General features: G+C 33.9%; 1 protein-coding gene across 3 annotated transcripts in view; it reads right to left on the bottom strand.

The window, feature by feature from the left end:
• The window catches only part of SOS2 (SOS Ras/Rho guanine nucleotide exchange factor 2), a 76,252-nt gene that overhangs the window by 41,474 nt on the left and 13,819 nt on the right, over positions 1-20,959 (bottom strand). For all 3 annotated transcript variants that reach the window (XM_059373153.1, XM_059373152.1, XM_059373154.1), the window contains exons 2-7: positions 16,880-17,005; positions 13,887-14,018; positions 12,629-12,793; positions 9,182-9,385; positions 6,652-6,795; positions 2,861-2,971 (exon numbers count right to left, since the gene is read on the bottom strand). In XM_059373153.1, coding sequence (XP_059229136.1) covers positions 2,861-2,971; positions 6,652-6,795; positions 9,182-9,385; positions 12,629-12,793; positions 13,887-14,018; positions 16,880-17,005 — 882 coding nt within the window. The remainder of the gene's footprint in view (positions 1-2,860; positions 2,972-6,651; positions 6,796-9,181; positions 9,386-12,628; positions 12,794-13,886; positions 14,019-16,879; positions 17,006-20,959) is intronic.

A 20,959-nucleotide genomic window follows, 5' to 3' on the forward strand; every position in this document is an offset into this window, starting at 1 on the left:
CACTTATGGTTTGTCTCCCTCCCAATCCCATCTTGTTTCATTGATTCTTCTCCTACCCACTTAAGCCCCCATGTTGCATCACCACTTCCTCATATCAGGGAGATCATAAATGATCTCACTTCTTAATTCCTAGATATGGCAAGATATAGTTTGATATGACACGACATTTTAGCTACTACAAGTTTTTATTTTTAACACAATTACCCTATCTCCTGTTTTTAAAAATCCTTTTGCTTTGCACTCAATGAACTCTCCTATAAGAGCAAAAGGTTTTTGTTCCCCCTGGCTGGGACCCTGCAGGTCTTTATACCTTGGATCAATGCATAATGGGAAATTCAATATGGCAAGCATAATGCATAAGAGAAGTTGAAAAAGAGAATACAAAAACATAAAAAAGGTAGCAGCCAGGCTAGAAACTGATTCCCTTATGACTGTCTGTGCCCTTATATCACCTGAAAAATCTTAGCGTACAGCTAGGCATACCCCAGTTCTGAAAACTAATTATCTGTAGAATAAATGATTTTCTAAAATTTGAGGGATTTAAAAGTTACTCATGTTGATTTTAAATGTCATCAGGTTGACTTATTTAAACGGTTATTTCTCCTCATCAGATAAATAGAGACAACAGCAATATATGTGGAAAGAATCTCTTATGTTAATTCTTAAAAGTATCCTCACAGGCAAACATTCCCATAATTCTCATAAATTGTTAACTGAAGTTAAATTATAGCTTGTTCAACAGACCTATTACAATTATATGCTTAGTCAATTTATTTTCCTAAAGATTAATTTCTTTCATCATATAATAAAAGATAGTGATGTGAATGACCCGATTTATTTTTATATATTTTATATATAATGCTTTACCTGGAACCAAGATGAAACTTTAAAATTAAGTCTATAAGATCAGTTATTTTGTTAACTGGCACTGAAATGGCTACTAAAGTGTATCCTAAAGTGCTAATGCAATGTATATTTATAGTGAAGAACTAAAAATAAAACAAGTTAATGAGTATTTTAATATACGCCAAATGTACTTAGTGTACTCCCATTTGATTTTCACAAAAACCGTAACAGACATACATTATCATCATGTCAAAATTAGCAAACTAAGTCTCAGAGGTTAAGTGACTTGCTCAGGATACCATAATTATTGATTGGCCCAAAGGCAGAAGTTCTGACTCCTAAGCTAGTATTCTTAGAGTGCACTACATATTTCTGAAGAAGTTTTTTGTTTTATGCTTTTTTAATGAAGCATTACCTTCTTCACCTTACCCTGAATAGATCTTTGTAAAGTTAATACAGTACAAGTGAGTTTGGCATGAAAAGGGATTTTATTTAAGTGTTTAAATTTCACTGTATATCTGGAGTCACAGTTAATGAGTCCAAAAACATTCAAATCCCACAGTAAGAATTCCTAATAAAATAGGAATGAAATAAATGTTGTGAGTACTTTTAATGATTATGCAAAGATCTTACAGGTATATTGTCCCATTTAACTAATACTTACTTTATGGTTTATATGAATATATAGGATTTAGCTTAAGAAAATTATTTCTTCATTGAAGTAAGTTTTGAAAATTAGGTTAATTTTATTCCAAGTTGACAAGTTATTGAATACAGTAGAAGACAATAATGGGAATTTACAGTAAAGAAGGCAGGGAGAAGATTTTAAGGTCAGTTTTGAACATGTTATATTTGAAAAACTTGTGGGATATCCAAGGGAGTTAGTTCAACGGGAACCTGGTTATATGAAAGTGTAAACACACACACAGTGCTCATAAGAGTGTTATGGCTTGAAAATACAAATAGGAAGTCACCAGCATACAGGCAGCAGCTAAAGCAGAATGTACAGATAGTCACTCAAGGAGTACAGCAGGGCAGAAGAGGGGCTGATAATTGAAGCTGAAAAACATCGGCAATTATGGAGACTAAGAAATGAAAGAAGATCAGAATTAGGAGGAAGTATCGTGGGAGCCAAAAGGACAAACAAATAGTACAGGCATAAATAGGAAATCAAAATATCCACTGGAAATCAAAATATACAAACAATGACAATTAAGCTCATTTTAAAGGCAGCTTTTAGTGTTCTAACCTGATCAGAATGGTAGCAGTTTGATAAAGAAGAGTAAAAAGTAATATGAAGATAATTAGCTAAAAATGAAAAAAAATGAAAGGGGCAATGGCTAGAGCGAAGAAAAAGTTTTGTTTATTTGCTGGTTTTAGGACAATAAAGACCATATTTACATGCTAAGGGAAGAGAGGTAGTCTATATGCAGAATGTTTCTACAGCAGTATAAAGTCAAGGATCTATGCCAGTGTAACTAACCTTTGCTAACTGAAAGAGTTAAAACGTAATTCTGTCTCTCCACTTTCTTTCATTTTACCTAACTGCATTATTGAATCAACTTGTATAGTCCCCATTAATATCTCCTTTAAATTACAGGCCTGGTAGAGAAGTCAGTATAGATATTACATGAGGATATTCTCCAGTCTTTATGATTTCTGTTCCTGCTCCTGTAGGGAATAAGATCCTAAAAGAGCTCTGCACATTAATTTCTATATCCCAGAACTAGAATGTGCCAGATTCTTGTAGTCAATCAGTATGTGTAATAATATTCCATAAAAGATTTCTACATTTAGGACAGACTGAAAGAACTTGAAACAAAAAAACAGAAGATAATCTAAAACAAGTTTACAATGAACAGATTTTGAAGGACTGGTGAATTAGTTCTTTATGTGCTTTGTGAAAGGATTCCAGAACTTACAAATGTTGAAGAATAAGATGGTGAGTTATTTCTTCGGTTGCTTTATAAAAACAAAAACAAAAACAAAAAACAAACATTCAATTTAAGTTTACCTGAAAGTGTAGAGCCACTGCAGGTCTGGCCATCAGCTTACTGAAATGTTCATTAAACTTTGGAGAAAGAATGTCCTGTGATAATGTTTCATAAGGATCAAATGCTTGCTCCTATTTTTTTTTTTAAAAAGAAGAATGTGTTAGGTTTAAAATCTACTAATATGGCAGATTATCTAATAGTAAATTTTTATTCAAGTTCTCAACTAGGTTTCAAAACTTTTGGGGGACAAACAGTAACTTGCTTAAATTTAAGCTTAGAAATTTTCTTAAATGTATGTAATGATCTTGAATGATACACGATCTTAAAACAGGTCACTGAATTTGCGGCCATAAGTTATCCAACTATTAAAATGCTTATCCACATTTACTTCCAGTAAATGAAGAGTATTTATTAGTAAAACAAGGTTGGGATTTGAAATTTCAGTTAGGCTTACCTAGGTTAAAGTGAGTTTACACCGAAGACACTCCAAGGAAGCAAAACCTGGTACTACTATTTTATCCACTCTACACTTTTCAAAATCAGAAAAAGAAAGCAAAGACTAATATATAGTAAAATAACAAGACAAAAATTGTCCATATTTGTAAATGTTTGTATTTCAATAAATTTCTATTACTTGACAATAATTCAATATTCCCAGTGTTTAGTTATAACTAAGAGACTTGTTTCATTTTTGTATTTTAAAAATACTGTATGTTTTTCAGAAAATAACAAATATTGGCAAGGATGAGAGAAACTTAAATTCTCATCTACCAGCAGTAGAAATATAAAATGGTGTAGCTCCTGTGGAAAACAGTTTGGCAGTTCCTCAAAAAGCTAATCAAAGAATTACCCCATGACCCAGCAATTCTACTACTGGACATATAATCCAAAAGAATTCAAAACAGAGATTCAAACAGATATTGTATGCCAATGTTCACTACAGCATTATTCACAATAGTCAAAAGATGGAAACACCATGTGTCCATCATCAAATAAATGGATAAACAAAACGTCATATAGATATACAGTGGAATATTACTCAGCCATATGAAGAGATGGAATTCTGATACATGCTGTGATGGATGAACCCTGAGAACATGTTAAGTGAAATAAGCAGACACAAAAGAATATTGCTAGGATTCCACTTATATCAAGTATCTATTTTCATACAGATAGGAAGTAGATTAGAGGTTACTAGGGGTTAGATCAGGAGGGAGGGAAGAATAGGGAGTTACTGCTTAATGAGTACAGAGTTTCTGTTTGGGATGATAAAAAGGTTTTAGAAAAAGACAGCAGTTGTATGGCTGTATAATATTGTGAATTTAATCAATGCCACTGAATTATATACTTAAAAATGGTTAAAATGGCAAATCTTATATAAAATATATTTTAGCACAGCAACAAAATAAAAATTAAAAAATACACTGTTTTTGAACCATGATATCTTTAAAAGAATAGCAACCAACCTGGCTACAGATTAATATGCTAAGATATCACAATATAAAAACTTGCTAATAAAAATTAAGGCTGAATATTTTGCTTAGGTATCAGTAAGCGAATACTCTTCTACTATCAGTTTAATTGTCTCTAAAATGATGTAATAAAAGTGATCTATATTTTCAAGAAAATATACGAAAGATTGTAACATTAGAAAATCTTTTACATGAAAACAAAAGAAAGCACTTTTATTGTTGTTGTTGCCATTTTCCAACAGCAATAAAAACAGCCGATGAATATACAAAGATGTTCCCCATTAGTTTTAAAAATAAAAGCTTTTCTCAGGGCGCCTGGGTGGCTCAGTGGGTTAAAGCCTCTACCTTCAGCTCAGGTCATGATCTCAGGGTCCTGGGATCAAGCCCCGCATTGGGCTCTCTGCTCAGTGAGGAGCCTGCTTCCCTCTCTCTCTCTGCCTGCCTCTCTGCCTACTTGTGATCTCTGTCAAATAAATAAATAAAATCTTTAAAAAATAAAAAAATAAAAATAAAATAAAATAAAAGCTTTTCTCCCCCTCATTAGACTGGCAAAAATGAATAGAATAACAACTGGATTTGTGGGGGAAAGAGCAGTATATATTAGAGCTTATTTGGAAGTAAATTTGGTAAAATGTTTTGAAGTTCTAAAAATGTCCTATCTTTAATACTACAATTCCACTTCTAGGAATACATCCTAAAATAATTATTAGACTATGAAGACAGTATAAATATATTTGTTGTATATTGTTTACAATAACAAAAAATGGAAACAACCTAAATATTCATTTATTAATAGTAAGGAGTTAAAATATGTTATGGTGTCTCCATATAACATGGTACTTATTCAGACTTAAAAAACAGTGTGAGGGGGTGGGTGAAATAGGTGAAGGGAATTAGAGGTACAAACCTCTAGTGAGTAAATCACAGGGATGAAAAGTAATATAGTCAACAACACTGATAATGTTGTATGGTGACAGAAGAGAACTATACACTTTGCAATGAACACTGTAAAGTACAGAACTGTTGAATTTCTACGTTACACATCTGAAACTAATAAAACATTGTATGTCAACTAAACTTCAACTGATATAATAAAAAAAAAAGTGTGGAAGTCTTTTTATTAGCAAGGAAAATGGAAAATGTTCATGATATATTAAGAATAGGAGACGGGTGCCTGGGTGGCTCAGCGGGTTAAGCCTCTGCCTTTGGCTTAGGTCATGGTCTCAGGGTCCTGGGATCAAGCCCCAAGTCAGGCTCTCCACTCAGAGGGGAGCTTGCTTCCCCCCCGCCTCCCCCCCGCCCCCGCCTGTCTCTCTGCCTACTAGTGATCTCTCTCTGTCAAATAGATAAATAAAATATTTCGGAGAAAAAAAAAAAAGCAGGAAAAAAATAGTAACAGTCTGTTTTTGTAAATACACAGATTTGTATCTATATATAGAAAAATATTTTAAGGATTAAATAATATATGTTGTATGGGGTCCCTGGGTGACTCAGTGGGTTAAAGCCTCTGCCTTTGGCTCAGGTCATGATCTCGGGCTCCTGGGATCAAGCCCCACATCGGGCTCTCTGCTCAGCGGGAAGCCTGCTTCTCCCTCTCTCTCTCTGCTACCTCTCTGCCTGCTTGTGATCTCTCTCTATGTGTCAAATAAATAAATAAAATCTTTAAAATAATATATGTTGTAAAGATAAGTTATCTCTGGGTGTTGCTAAATTGAGTGACTTTCATTTTATACTTGCCTCTATTTTTCTGAGTATTTTTACAATGAGCTATATTATTTTTATAATCATCACTTAAAAGACAAAATGATTTTCACCTTGGGAAAAAAATTAAAATATAAACCTCCTTTTCAATTTTTGGAAATTAAGACCAAAATCTACAAAAGCTAAACAGCTACGGATGTGCCATTAAAAAAAGTCCTAAATGTCGGGGCACCTGGGTGGCTCAGTAGGTTAAAGCCTCTTGGGATCGAGCCCCGCATCAGGCTCTTTGCTCAGTGGGGAGCCGGTTTCCTCCTCTCTCTCTCTCTGCCTGCCTCTCTGCCTACTTTCGATCTGTCAAATAAATAAATGAGACTCTGGGGGGTGGTGGGAGTCCTAAATATTACTACCCAACCAACTTTCACTATAAATATTATCATAAATACACTATAATATACTATAAAATAAGTGTCACTAAAAATATAGACAATGTAATTTCAGTTTGCTACTGGTTCAATCTGAAGTATTGTTTTATAGCAGTCAGGAACATCCTCTAATTTTCACAGAGAATATCTTACTAAATTTTTTAATTCACTATCTAGAACTTCAATGAGAATTACAAAATAGTTTTGTAAACTTACTTCTGCCAAATCTTCAAAACAGCTTCCAGCTAATGGATGAGGACTGCTTTCATCAGTCATTTCAACTGTGTCTTCAATCAAACCTAAAAGTTTCACAGTTAATTCATGTATATCTGAAATGTTACTGAAAATCCTGTCAATATCCTGAAAAAAAGAGAAGTTAAGATACGTGAGGTTGAAATAGTTTAACAATTACTAAATATAAGTAATATAAGTGTTAAGGGTGCATTTTCATCCAACTGCATACTAATATATTCCAAGGCATATATTCTATAACAAAGCATAAGTCCATCATGAATATAAAAGCAAAATTTAAAAAACCTTCTGGATTACACGCAGTAAATTGGGAAATACAGATTGCAGATAGTTTTGTTCAACAATTCTAGAATCTCCTATAGTGAATAAATCTAAGCAACTCTTTATATAGAGAATTCCGGCATTTGAGTATTTTAAAATTGGCTAAAAGGATAAAAACCTTTATCAAGGTTTTACAGAGCTAGTTAACAAAAGCTGGGTTCAAAATGAAGACATGACTCCTAATCCAAATACAATCGAGTTTCATAATTTGTGACCTGTCTCCTAAATTTGGGGATGAATTAAGACTTAATTCAAACTTCCATGTGTGAATTACATCTGAATTAAGAAATGTTAAGTCTTCTGGACACAGACCATTATGACTAATTATGCAGATTATGGTCAACTATCATCACTCTTCTATCTTGTAATGGAAACATTACATGCTATGGAACGTAACAGACCTGAGCATGGATCTTGGCCCCATACCTGTTAGATAAATGACTCTGGAGTAGGTCACTTACTGTGTTTCAGGCACTATTGTAAGTACTTGACATGTAATCTCCTAACAGCCTTATTAGATAGGCACTATGATCATCCTCATTTTTACAAATGAGGAAACCAGCTCAGAACAGTTAAGTAATTTGCTCAAGGTCACACACCTGGTCTATTACATTCATTTGTAAGGTTCCTAGTAGGATTAAATGAGATGGTTTCTACAAACTGCTCTTGGCATATATTAGGTTCTCCACAAATGTGAGCGAGTGTCTTGAAGACAAAGGGGTAGGGCCTAAACGAGTAAATTAAGATTAGTTTTAAGTCACTCATTGCTTTATCAAATATTTGCTGAGTACTATGCTCTGATCTCAGATGGTCTTTGCCTCAAAAGTTTACAGTATTTTGAGACTAAAAAATACAATAGAAAAAAATATAGTAAATATAGTGAATCCATATCTAAATGCTAAAAAAGCTAAAAAGGATACAATATGAAGGGAAAAAAGGAATTCCCTCTTTCTCTTAACCCTTCAGTATCATGAAATTTTTTGCCAAATCAGCACTATCAGTGAGAAGAGAGCCCATAAAAACTAATTCCTGAGGAATGAAAACTAATGGGGCAAAGAAGATAAAATAAGCTACCAGTATCTGCTAGGTATTTATTTTTAGAACCAGTTATACTGTGGTATAAAAGAACTCAAGTTCAAGATCAACCTCTGTAACTAACCTACCAAATCATAATCATTTTGTGTAAATTTCCTCATCTCAGTGAGGTAGAGATATTAATACCTGTTTTATCCATCTCAGAAGAGGTTATAAGGGTCACATAAAACAGACAGTACTTTGAAAATGACAAAATGCAATTACTTAAAGCAGTGTGTCCAGTGGGAGCTGCTACAAAACATTAAACGTAAGTACCAAAAAAAAAAGCGAACTAAAAAACCTTACATTATCACTGAAACTCATGCTTTGGAAAAGAATCAAAGAGGCTAAATCACTTCCTAATCTTAAACACTCAGCCAGCTGTGTCTGCACATTCACTCATGTAATAGTTATTTGGGGGAGGAAGTCAGGAGGTAGAAAAAAAGGCTGAGTACTTAAAGTGAAGGGCAGACACAGACATCTAAGGAAAAATAAGTCATGGGATGAAGGAAGGAAAGGAAAAAAAAACATTTTAAAAAAGACACTATTTGTCTACCTTTATTCCTTAAGTTGACTTTAGAAGCTACAGTAGTTAAGAAAAAGAAGGACAAGGCTCCCATCCTATTTCCCACCACTTCTATCCCATTTTCCAGTGGAATAGCTCTTTGTTTATATGGCACTCTGCATAAACTTCTTAAAAAGTTCCACTGTTAAAACTTTAAGCCACTGCCTTAAAGTACCTACCAAAGACATGAAACAGTATTAAGTCTTTCTTTTCTAGACCATACATCTTTTTCACTATGTGAAAACGAATGATTATAAACCTCAAATCTTGCACAGCAGAATTATTTCATTCCCATGTAGTCCCCCTTTCTAATCAGGGCAGCTGTGTGCACTTGTGTCTAACTTTCACTGTCATGCCCTTAATGTGGAACAATTCACATATTTTTAAAACTATAAATACTACATAATAGAATATTTTTGCTTATATACTCCAAATATAAAAAGTTCTTATTTATGATTCTAAGCTGCTATTTAACTTTTGATTACACAGAATTTCAACTTGGTACATAGAATTTCAAACCAAAAAGGTACTTACAGAAGGTTTAAACAGCTTTCTGTCAGAAAGAAAGGCTTCTCGAAACACTTTTATGATCATATTTAGTTCTCGTAGATACTGCCTTTCCTCTGCAATTTCAGTTCTGATAAGGTCATAGTAGTTTAATTCACCTGAAGAAGTAGGTTCATCTTCACAGAGAGAAACCAAACCTATATCATCCTGATCAAACATGTCCATCAAAACCTGACAAATATAAATAATACCGAAACTTGTTTTCCATACTTTTATAAAATGATCTCAAGGTATTTAGAATTAAAACATTACACAATGAGAGTTGTGTGTATTACAAACTAATTTATGTAAGAAAATTCAAATAAGAGAAATATGAAAAGTTGAAGGGAAAAAACATTCAAAACTGGATATGCACAGATAGATAAATATTTATGGAAATAAGATAAACCTAATTTATATAATATGTGTGTATACACATATATGTGTGTATGTACATACATACACACACATAAACACACATATATAATCGCAAAAAAGAGCATACCTTTGAATGACAACAATCTGAGCCAAAATCCTGGTTCAACCACTTACTCACCTGTGATTACAGACAAGTTATTTATTCTTTTTAAAGCAGGTTCCTTCTACGTAAAATGTAACTGATAAAAAAATTCAATGAGGTGATGTACGTAAAATGCATACTACTATGTCTGATAAAGAGCAGGCATTCAAAGTGGTACTTCTTTGTCCTACTGTAAAGAAAGCTATACACATTTGGAGAAAAAGAAAAGGATACTATTGTGGAAGCACATGACAGAACATAGTGTGATGCTTTTCTAATGCATATTGACTATATCAGCAACAGCTATTAAGCAGTTAAAGAAGGTGCCTAAAGCAGTGCAGGAAGAGAGGACTGTTAGGAGATTGGTTACATACAGGAGAACAGATCAAATAAGAAAATACATTACGAAAAATGGGAGCCAAATTTCTGTCAAAAAGACAGTTACAAACATGAACAAGGGTAGGCTAAAATGAACCCTGTGGTATTAGTTTTGAATTGGAGATATCTGTGAATTCATATATAGATAGATAATTCTTTTTTGGTAGACACAAAGTAGTTCTTGAGTTAGAAGCTTAAGCCTGAGAGAATGGTAAAGCAGCAGATTTCCCAAAATTGTTATACCCACTCAGAAATAGGTCAATAAATACTATCTTCTAAGCAGAACTGAATTACTGCCTGCCTTATAGGTCCATTCCCACCTAAATGTAGGTTGGTGCTAACACATATCACCTATGTTGGAAAATAAACAACTTCTGAAAGTACACATCTGTATTAGTTTTCTTGGGCTGCCATAACAACAAAAACATTGGTAAGAAATAAATATAGATGTGTTGTATACATATAATGTATATAAACACACACAGTCCCCAAATCTGGCCTCTAGAGACCAGAACATGTACACTGTAATAGCAGTGAGCTTATCTAGAACCCAGATCTTGGTTTCTAAATACCATTCTTCACTAAAAGGAACCTGGAGTTTTTAGAAAATGACTAATCAGGCTTGAGCAGCATGTAAAGAAAATTTGAACCTGAAACATCTTCTGTCAAAGGAAAGTGTTCAAAGAATGATACAGAGAGAAGCTAACTTAAAGAAACTCCCACTGGCCAGATCTGGAACAATGTGAATTATCAAAATAAGTAATAAAATAATGGAGAGCATATTAAATAAGAATCCACGAGTCTATATTAAAATAAACAAATGAAGAAATTTCAAGTGCAATGAGGAACAAGATATTCACAATCTCAAAATATTCCACAAAATATTTATTAATTACAAAAGGGAAATTAGGCAGAGAAGCCTGGAAAACAGCCCTTAATCAAGTGATCAAAACGAACGTCACCAGTAAAGGGACAAATCAAAACTGCATGCCATGTGAGAAATGCAATGAAAAGAGTACAGCATTACTTCTAGAATATTCCTGGCCAAAGATCCATAACCTAAATCTAATGAAGAGAAAATATCAGAAAAAAACTAAAGTAAGGGATTTTTTCTTATAGAGCCCAATGTGGGGTTTGAATTCACGATCCTGAGATCAAGACCTTAGCCAAAATCCAGAGTCGGATACTTAATTGACTGAGCCCCAGTAAGGGACATTTTAAACAATAACTAGTTGTAATTCTCAAAATTATCAAGGCCGCAAAGGTTAAAGAATTATGAGGAACTCTTCTAGACAGAAAGATAGATGACTAATTCTGGACTGGATCATTTTGTTATAAAGGACATCACTGGAACAATGGGCAAAACCTGAATGGGGCCTGAAAATTACAGAGTATAATGTATCAAAGTTAATTTCATACTATGGGTATGCAGAAGAATGTTTTTATTTGTAAACTATGTTGGCAACTTACTCTCAAATGGTTCAGGGCACAGGGGAGTATCTTTTATTGTACCTGCAACTTTTCTAAGGTCTGAGAAAGAAATTTTTTTTTTAAAGCATGTAATCATAATTTTAGAAGTCAAAATAGAAATGTCAAGGAATTTCTACTATGAAATTCAAGTGAAAAATGATCTTTGAGACCAAGACACACTAGAGCAGATCTCAATCATAACCACACATCAGAATCTGATGTACAATAAAAGTAGAGAACCACTGGCATGTGCCAAGTTCTAGGGGTCATTCACCCTTAGTGGTCTAGTTTAGGCACCTTATCTATGAAGTGTTCTCCCCCATGCCAGAGGTGATCACTTTCTCCACTGTATCTTTGGCTTATGATAGTTTTTAATCACACTGTGCTGCAATTATTATATTTTTTACAATATTTTTACTTCCCACTAAAATGAATTCCTTCTAACACACGGATTGCTGTCTTGTTCAATGTGGTACCATTAATGCTCAGGACAGTGACTGGCACATAGATACCCAAAAATGTTAATTTAAAAAGTAAAAAAAAAAAAAGAAAGTAGAAAGGAAAGAAAAGGAGGAGAAAGGAAAAAGGAAAGGAAAATAAAGAGATTCAGTTCCTTCCCCCAGAGGCTTACAGTCAGGAAGCAAAGAGGTAACGTACAAAAAAAAGTATTAGAAGCAAGAACACTGGAATTACAGTATTTTACTCTCTACCTGTGCCCCACTGTTCTGTGAAACCAAAGTATACTTTTCAAAATTACTTGTACTTAAAAGTACCTGAATGCTCTGTATACATTTTCTTTCTAAAAAGATAAAATTCTAACTATTTTTCTTAAATTGGCTTGAGGCTTTGGATGTTTTTTTCTTGTAGGTAAAAGGTTCCTGATGGGGTAGGGAGGAGATTCCCATCCTGTCATATGCTGAATATAACATGGTTTGTCTAAAATGCCAGCATTTTGTCTCCCAACACCAGGAATTATAAAAATTATGAATATCAACATGTATAAAAAAGGTCGAGGTGACATATATTCACTATATTCAAGTTAAGTTTAAATACCTTTTAACACTTACCTTATCTGCACACATTGACACTTTAATGTCCTGCTGAGATATTTCATAATGTCGGATATTAAAAACATAATTACCAGCCAACTTCAAAATATCAGCTGAGATATACTCTAATACAGCCACAATATACAAGGATACCTGATAGTCCACTTTGTACCCTAAAACTTCCTGTGGAAAAAAAAAACAATTTAATTCCCAAAAAATGGCACTGTCAAGTATCACTTAGACACTTACAATTTTTTTCCAACATTCTTGCTTACAAAGAAACTTTCTATAAACCAAATGTCTAAAGTTATAGGTATAATAGGATACAGAATGAGCCACTGGTCCCAGTATGAGGGGTTTTTAAAAAAGAATCTAATCTAACATCTGCCTTTAGTATCAAGGAAGAAGAGATTATTGATTTAATATAGAAATCTTGGCCAGGACTTCACTGAAAACCTCTTAATTAATACTTTATCCAAAACCCATTAGACAAGTATCTGCTATCTTCAAGGACCTGTAACCAATATCCCCAAATGACCGTGGTTTGTACTGAGGGGAGGATGTGTACATCTGAGGGAGGAGTTAGGGGATGTCTTGAAATTGCTACCAAGAGGGCATTCAAATCCACATACATCAAATATTCTCTATAGATCAAATAATATTGCGTAGTCTATTTTTCCAATGCACATAAACATATCTATGATAAATACAAATTAATTTTAAAACAGTCAAAAACACCATAGCTTTTGACTACATATATAATATATATATATATATTTTTTTAAAGATTTTATTATTTATGTGACAGAGAACAGGAGAGAAAGAGAGAGAAAGCACAAGTGGGGGAGGGGGAGAGGGAGAAGGAGAAGCAGACTCCCCACTGAACAGCTCAAAGATCATGGCCAGAGCTGAAGGCAGACACTTAGGTGACTGAGCCATCCAGGTGCCTCGACAATATATGCTTGCCTAACAAGAGGTTGAGAATCAGTTAGGGGTAGTACTCAACAGAAGATACCACAAAGATGTATTATTGCTTATCGATAACTTTTAATATTATTTGAAAGGAAATCCGATTTTATCAGTTATTTATTTTTATTTGTGCACACATTTATATATATACATATGTGTATGTACAAGTACATCCAAGTACATACAAGTACATGCACATACTAACATAGACCATGCTATAGAAGTACTATATAAATACACCAATATATTATTAGGTATTATTCATGACAAAGAATTTCCCAATGTTTAAATATTTTTTTTTTACTACCTTCAATGAAGGATGGATTTTGTCCACAGGCAGTAGGAGAGGATTTCTTCGTTTTCGTTTTTCTATGGCAGATTGTGCATCAGCAATAGCCCACTTATCAATTGGATGAGGAAAGGTCTTTTGAACACGTTCCTGTTCAGATCACAGCAGTACTATTGTTAATAGAAGTGTTCATAACTTCTTCATACAAAACTAAATTTTATCATCGCTAATGCTACAGAAAATAGTGACATAACATGTTCGGATTCCTGTAATAACTACTTATTTTTAAAAAGAATCAACAGGACTCTCAAGATTTTTTGCACACAATTCCCATGAGTAAAGAAAAAGGTGAAATTTAAACAGAACACTTTAAGCACAAGCATAATTAAGACGGAATGAGAACTAGGAAAAGTAGTAACATTAGGAGAGATTAAAACCAGTATGTAATATTCACCGGTGATTTTACATAAGGTTCCTAGGGTTAAAATTACTTACCTAGCATAAGCAGTTAACTCATTATTATCAATTATTATACAGCAGTCTCCTTTTGCTTAGAGATTCAAATATAGAGAAGAATTTTAAAAAGAAGATGCCTTGTACCTCTTAAAGGTTCAAGTAGGTGACAAAGCTCAAAATGGCTTCAGGAAACACATCTTCTGCCAAAAACAATCTAAGCCTTTTAGGTTACTATTATGGTTCTTTTAATCTAAAATTTAACCAGTGGTTGACATGAATAATGAGAACTAATGATAGGTGAATCAAACTCCAATTTGTAGCAGGACTTCCTGTTTTCTAAAATTATGTTCTCCTCTTTTAGCATATTTAGCTATTGAGAAGTATGCTTTTTTTTATACTAATGTCTTAAGAGTTGAGAGTAGGGAACCAAATGCTTTAATTCCAAGAGTCCCAAAAAATCTTAAGGGCTCAATTCCTCCAAATTAAGATTTTCCTTCATACTGGAAGTTGCTGCTTTATTATAGAACCAATTTTCAAAAGAAAGGTAATGTAAACAGTAAAATACAAAAGTAATTTTTGAAAGCGGTACTGATATGTATTTCTAAAAACCTAAAAATACTCCCACGTAACTAAGCCAAAATAAGTATTTTAGCACTAATTCACATAATTCTTAGAGGCATGTCAGTATATTAATCAAACAGTAAATATCCTTAAGATTTTTACTAGTCCTTTATTAAAGTGATATTTATATGCAGTAAAATGCACAGATCTTAAGTGTACAATTCAGTGTTTTGGTGAAAAATGCTTACACCTGTGTAACCATCAGTTTAATAAAGATACAGAATATTTCTATCATCTCACAGGCAACCACCATTCTGATGTCTATCACCATTAATTTTAGCTGTTTCTGAACTTCATATAAATGTATCATACCATATGTACTCTCCGAGGTCTGGCTTTCTTCATTCTATATAATGTCTGTGACTTATAGCCATGTTATCGCACATATCAATAGTTCATTCTTTCATTTTATTACTGAATAGTATTCCATTTTATAAATCAACCACAATCTGTTTATTCATTTTCTTGTTGATAGAAATTTGAGTGGTTTCCAATTTTTGGTTATTATGAATAAAACTGCTTGGACATTCATACATAAGTCACATTCTGAACACATATTTTCATTTCTCTAGGTGAAATATTTAGGAGTAAAACTGCTGGGTATAGGGTAGATATACTGTATATTTAACTTTATAACAAACTTCCAAAGAATGTTCTAAAGTGGTTATACCATTTTATATTCCCACTAGCAATGTGTAAGAGTTCTAGTCATGCTACATTGTATTTGGTGTTATTAGTATTTAATTTTGTCCCTTGAAAGCAGTGTGAAACGGTACCTCAATATGGTTTTAATTTCTATTTCCCTGTGACTTAAGAGCTTGAAAGGCACCTGGCTGGCTCAGTCAATCGAGTATGCAATTCTTGATCTTGGGTTGTGAGTTTGAGCCCCATACTGGGTGTAGAGATTACTTTAGGGGCGCCTGGGTGGCTCAGTGGGTTAAAGCCTCTGCCTTCGGCTCAGGTCATGATCTCAGTGTCCTGGGATCCAGCCCTGCATCAGGCTCTCTGCTCCGCAGGGAGCCTGCTTCCTCCCCTCTCTCTGCCTGCCTCTCTGCCTACTTGTGATCTCTGTCAAATAAATAAATAAAATCTTAAAAAAAAAAAAAAAGAGCATGAGCATTTTTCATGTGCTTATTGCTCAAATATCACATCTTCTTTCCTTGAAGTGTCTGTTTAAGACTTTTGCCCATTTTAGGGAGGAAGGTGTCTTTATTTATTTTTTTTTTAAGATTTTATTTATTTATTTGACAGATAGATCACAAGTAGGCAGAGAGGCAGGCAGAGAGAGGAAGGGAAGCAGGCTCCCTGCTGAGCAGAGCCCGATGCAGGGCTCGATCCCAGGACCCTGGGACCATAACCTGAGCCGAAAGCAGAGGCTTTAACCCACTGAGCCACCCAGGTGCCCCAGGAAGGTGTCTTTTTATTATTGTCTTGTAGGAATCAACATTTTGGATACAAATCCTATGTAAGGAATATATATCACAAACATTTCTCCTGATTTGTCACTTACACCTTTTTCATTTTCTTGTTAATTTTATTATTTAACACTTACTGCATTTTGAGTCCTCTGTAAAAAAAAAAATATTTGGTTAACCCCAGGTTAAGAAGATATTCTCTGCATTCTCTTCTAAAACTTTATAGTTTCAGCTTTTATGCTTAAGACCATGATGCATCTTGAATTAATTTTTATATGAAATAGATTTCAAGGGTTTTTCCCTCATAAATTTATCCAGTTATTTTAGCACTTTTTTTGATGAAACACTTTCTTTTCCCCATTGATTTGCCTTGATACCTTTGTTGAAAATAAACTCGGCACATATTCCACATATGATTTCAATGGTTTCAGTTTCCATAATGATTTAGAATGATAAAGATTTAATTTAAAAATCTGTACAATGGTTCAGTGATATTTGAAATATCAAAATAGTTTTTACCTCCACATCTTGAACAGTCCTTGGTTGAGCCATGCATAATTTATTAAGCAGCTGAAAAATCAGCTCTTCAATATAAGAGAGAGATTCTTCATTAGCTGAGAGAGTAGGATGTACTTGCTCTTGAACCTTTAAAAAAAAAGAGTTCACAGTTAAAATACAGGCCAAAATATTTATATCAAAGTCAGAGAATCATGGGGCGCCTGGGTGGCTCGTCATTAAGCAGCTGCCCTCTGCTCAGGTCATGATCCTGGGGTCCTGGGATCGAGCCCTGCATTGGGCTCCCTTTGCTGCAGGAAGCCTCTTCCATTCTGCCTGCTTGTGTTCCCTCTCTCGCTTTCTTTCTGTCAAATAAATAAAATCTTTTTTTTTTTTAAAGATTTTATTTATTTATTTGACAGAGAGATCACAAATAGGCAGAGAGGCAGGCGGGGGGTGAGGGGGTAGCAGGCTCCCTACCGAGCAGATATCAGGACCCTGAGATCATGACCTGAGTGGAAGGCAGAGGCTTAACCCACTGACTCAGCCACCCAGGTACCCCAAATAAATAAAATCTTTAAAAAAAACCTCAGATATTCTTATTTATAATTATTAACATTTTAATGGAATAGTTATTCAAATACAAACATAAAACAAAAGTGGGGGAAAACCCACCTCTAATTGTTGCTCTCGGTAAACATTCTTTAACCCACAGAGCAGAAACTAACAGAAAACTTAAGTAGTCTAAGACCTACTTTTGTAAAAACCAAAAACAAAACAAAAACCTACAGACTTTAATACAGAATATTTTTTAAATTATGCATTTTAAAATAGTTTCTAATTTCCATTATGGCTTCCTCTTTGACATTTAGAATTTAGAAGTATATTTCTTAATTTCTGAACCTATAGTATTTTTTAAGTTCTCCTTTTTACCGATTTCTAGAATAACTGCATTATGATCAGAAAACATACTTGCTAGGATTTCAATCTTTTTAACTTGTTGAGACTTGTTCATTATATAGGTCTAGATGGCGTCACTGACAAACTTAAACATTAAGAAAGAAACTAGAAGAACAACAAAATAGACAAAAAGAAAAAAAGAACAGATTTCCCAACTTTTTGTGAGACTAGCCTTGATATAAAAGCTCAAAAAAAAGATGAAAATAAGCCATTTTTACTCATCAGCTTAGAAATAAAAGCCTAAGTAAAATATCAACTAAATTCCATAATACATATTAAAAAAAAAATGTGACCAACCAAGTGGATTTATCCCAGGAATGTTAAGTCGATTTAATGTCAGATAATGAAGCAAAAATATTTTACCATGCTAACAGATTAAAAAAGAAAAGTAATTATGATAATATCAATGATTTAGGGAACATCTAAAAAGCTCAACATTCATTCATAATAAAAGCTCCCCGTTAATTTAGTAAAAGGGTAGCTATAACAAAACTACAATAAACCTCATAGTCAATGGTTAAATACTAAAAGCTTTCTTTTTGATATCAGGAAAAAGGTAAGGATACTCGCTCTATCATCTCTATTCCATATTGTACTGGTGGAGAGTGCAGTCCAGCAAGAAAAAGAAATAAAAGTGTAAGAATTTGAAAGGAAGAGATTTATAGATGATTTGACTGTCCACTACAGCAATTAATTCTATGTGTCAATTCGTCCAGGCCACAGGGTGCTGAGACATTTGGTTAAACATTATTTCTGAGTGTGTCTATGAAGGTTTCTGGGTAAAATTAACATCTGAATTGGTAGACTGAGTAAAGCAGACTGCCCTCCCCAGTGTGAGTGGACCTGTCTGGTAGGCTGAGTAAGAAAGAATTCTTTCTCTCTGCCAGTCTTTGAGCCAGGATTTTGGTCTTCTGCCTTGAACTAGGACTTGGACTAGGACTATACCACCAGCTCCCCTGAGTCTCTGACTTACTGACTGCAGATTTTGGACTCGCCTACCTTTATTAGAGAGAGACAGAAGAGAGGGAAAGGAGAGAAAGAGAGGGGGAGAGAGAGAGAGAGAGAGTATGTGGGTGTGTGTGGGTGTGTGTGTGTGTGTTTCTGTTTCTTTGGAGACCCCAGACTAATACAGCCATGAAGAAAAATCAAAATATTGTACAGATAATTTTTTTTTAAAGATTTTATGGTTTATTTGAGAAAGAGAGAGAGTGCACGAGCAGGGGGAAGTGCAGAGGCAGAGGAAGAGAGAGAATCTCAAGCAGACTGTGCTGAACATGGGTGAGTTAAGGCTTAATTCCACAACCCTGAGATCATGACCTGAGCTAAAATCAAGAATCAGCCACTTAACCAATATGTCCAGGTCCCCCAAATTATTTTAATTCATAAAAAATAAAATTTTATTTCCGTGGAACACAAAAGATGAAAAACAAAAATCTTAAATAGTATCATTTACAATGGAATAAAAAATATATCATGTACTTTGGAATACATCGTAACAAAAGAAGTACAGATTTAATACTACAAATATATCAATTCTCAAACTGGTCCACAGACTTAATTAAAATCATAGTCAAAACCAAAAAGTCTGTCTGCTGAAATTGACAAGATAATTTCAAAACTTATATGGATGTGCAAAAGGCTAAGAAAATCAGGCAGTTATTCCAAGAAGTAGAAGTACTTACTGTAATCGTTATTGGGATCTATTACAAAGCTACAGTAAGAATGATATTGTTATAATGACAGACAAACAGATGAATGGAAGAAAAAAGAGTCCAGAAACAAGCCCATAAATATACAGACCCTTGATTTACAACAAAGTAGTATTACAGGGTATGAGGGTGGGGTCATGGGAAGGTGGGGAAGCATATAAATAGTGAACAACTGGATACCCATACAGAAAGAATGAAACTCAACTCCGATTCATACTCTACACAAACAACAATTCTAGCTGGATATTTTATTACATAAAGACCTAATAAACTGGTACTATAAAACAAGATATTATCTTCACGACCTCAGGATAGGAAAGGATTTCCTAAACAAGACAAAAAAAATTACTATCCATAAAGGAAAGGCCTGATAAACATAACTTCAAATTAAAAATTAAAACAATGTTCATCAAGACCTTTAAGAAAGTGAAAAGACAAGTATGCAATGGAGAAGATTTATGTGACACATAAAACACAAGGGCTTGTATCCAGAACTCGAAGTTCAGCAGAAAAAAAAAATGATAAAAATCCCAATACAGGGGCACCTGGCTGGCTCAATCAATAGAACATGTAACTCTTGATCTCAGAGTTGTGGGTTCAAGGCCTATGTTGGGCAACAAGTCTGCTTAAAAAAGAAAAAAAAAAAAATCCCTATAGAAAAAAACCAAATCAGCACTTAGCAAAAGAAATTCAAATGGCATATAAGAGCTGTAGATCTTTGGTAATGAGAGACATGCAAATTAAACCACAATGAAAACTATTAACCCATTCATCAGAGAGCAAAACTAAAAAGCCTGATAATACTAAGTGTTAGTGATTATGCAGGACAATGGGAACTCTCAACACACTACCACTGGAGTGCAAAATGGCTCAATAATTTTATTTTTTTATTTATTTTTGGCTCAATCACTTTAAAAAAACTTTGCCATTATCTACTAAAGTGCAAGATATGCCAATACCCTATAATCAATAACACTGGAAAATTTTGTATGTTAACAGATGGCAACTAACCTACTGTGGAGATCACTTCATAAAGTGTGTATATACACACACACACACACACACACACACACACACACACATATATATACCTAAACCTAAGCTAACACTATATGTCAGTTATACTTCAATTTAAAAAATCAAAAACTTAAAAAAATATATGCATACCCTATGACCTAGCAATTCTACTGCTAAAGATATACATGTCTGTTTAGAGCTATGTAGTCCAACACAGCAGACATTAGCCACATATGGCTACTAAGCACCTAAAATGTAGCTCTACTGGAATAAAACAGATTTTAAGTGTAAAATATATGCCAGATATCAAAGATTTAGTATAAACAAGGTATGTCAAATATTTCAACGTTTATATGCATTATATGCTAAAATGATTAGGTCAAATAAAATACATTATTAAACTCAATTTCACAAGTTT

The sequence above is a fragment of the Mustela nigripes genome, chromosome 13 (assembly GCF_022355385.1).
Source record: "Mustela nigripes isolate SB6536 chromosome 13, MUSNIG.SB6536, whole genome shotgun sequence".
Lineage (NCBI taxonomy): Eukaryota > Metazoa > Chordata > Mammalia > Carnivora > Mustelidae > Mustela > Mustela nigripes.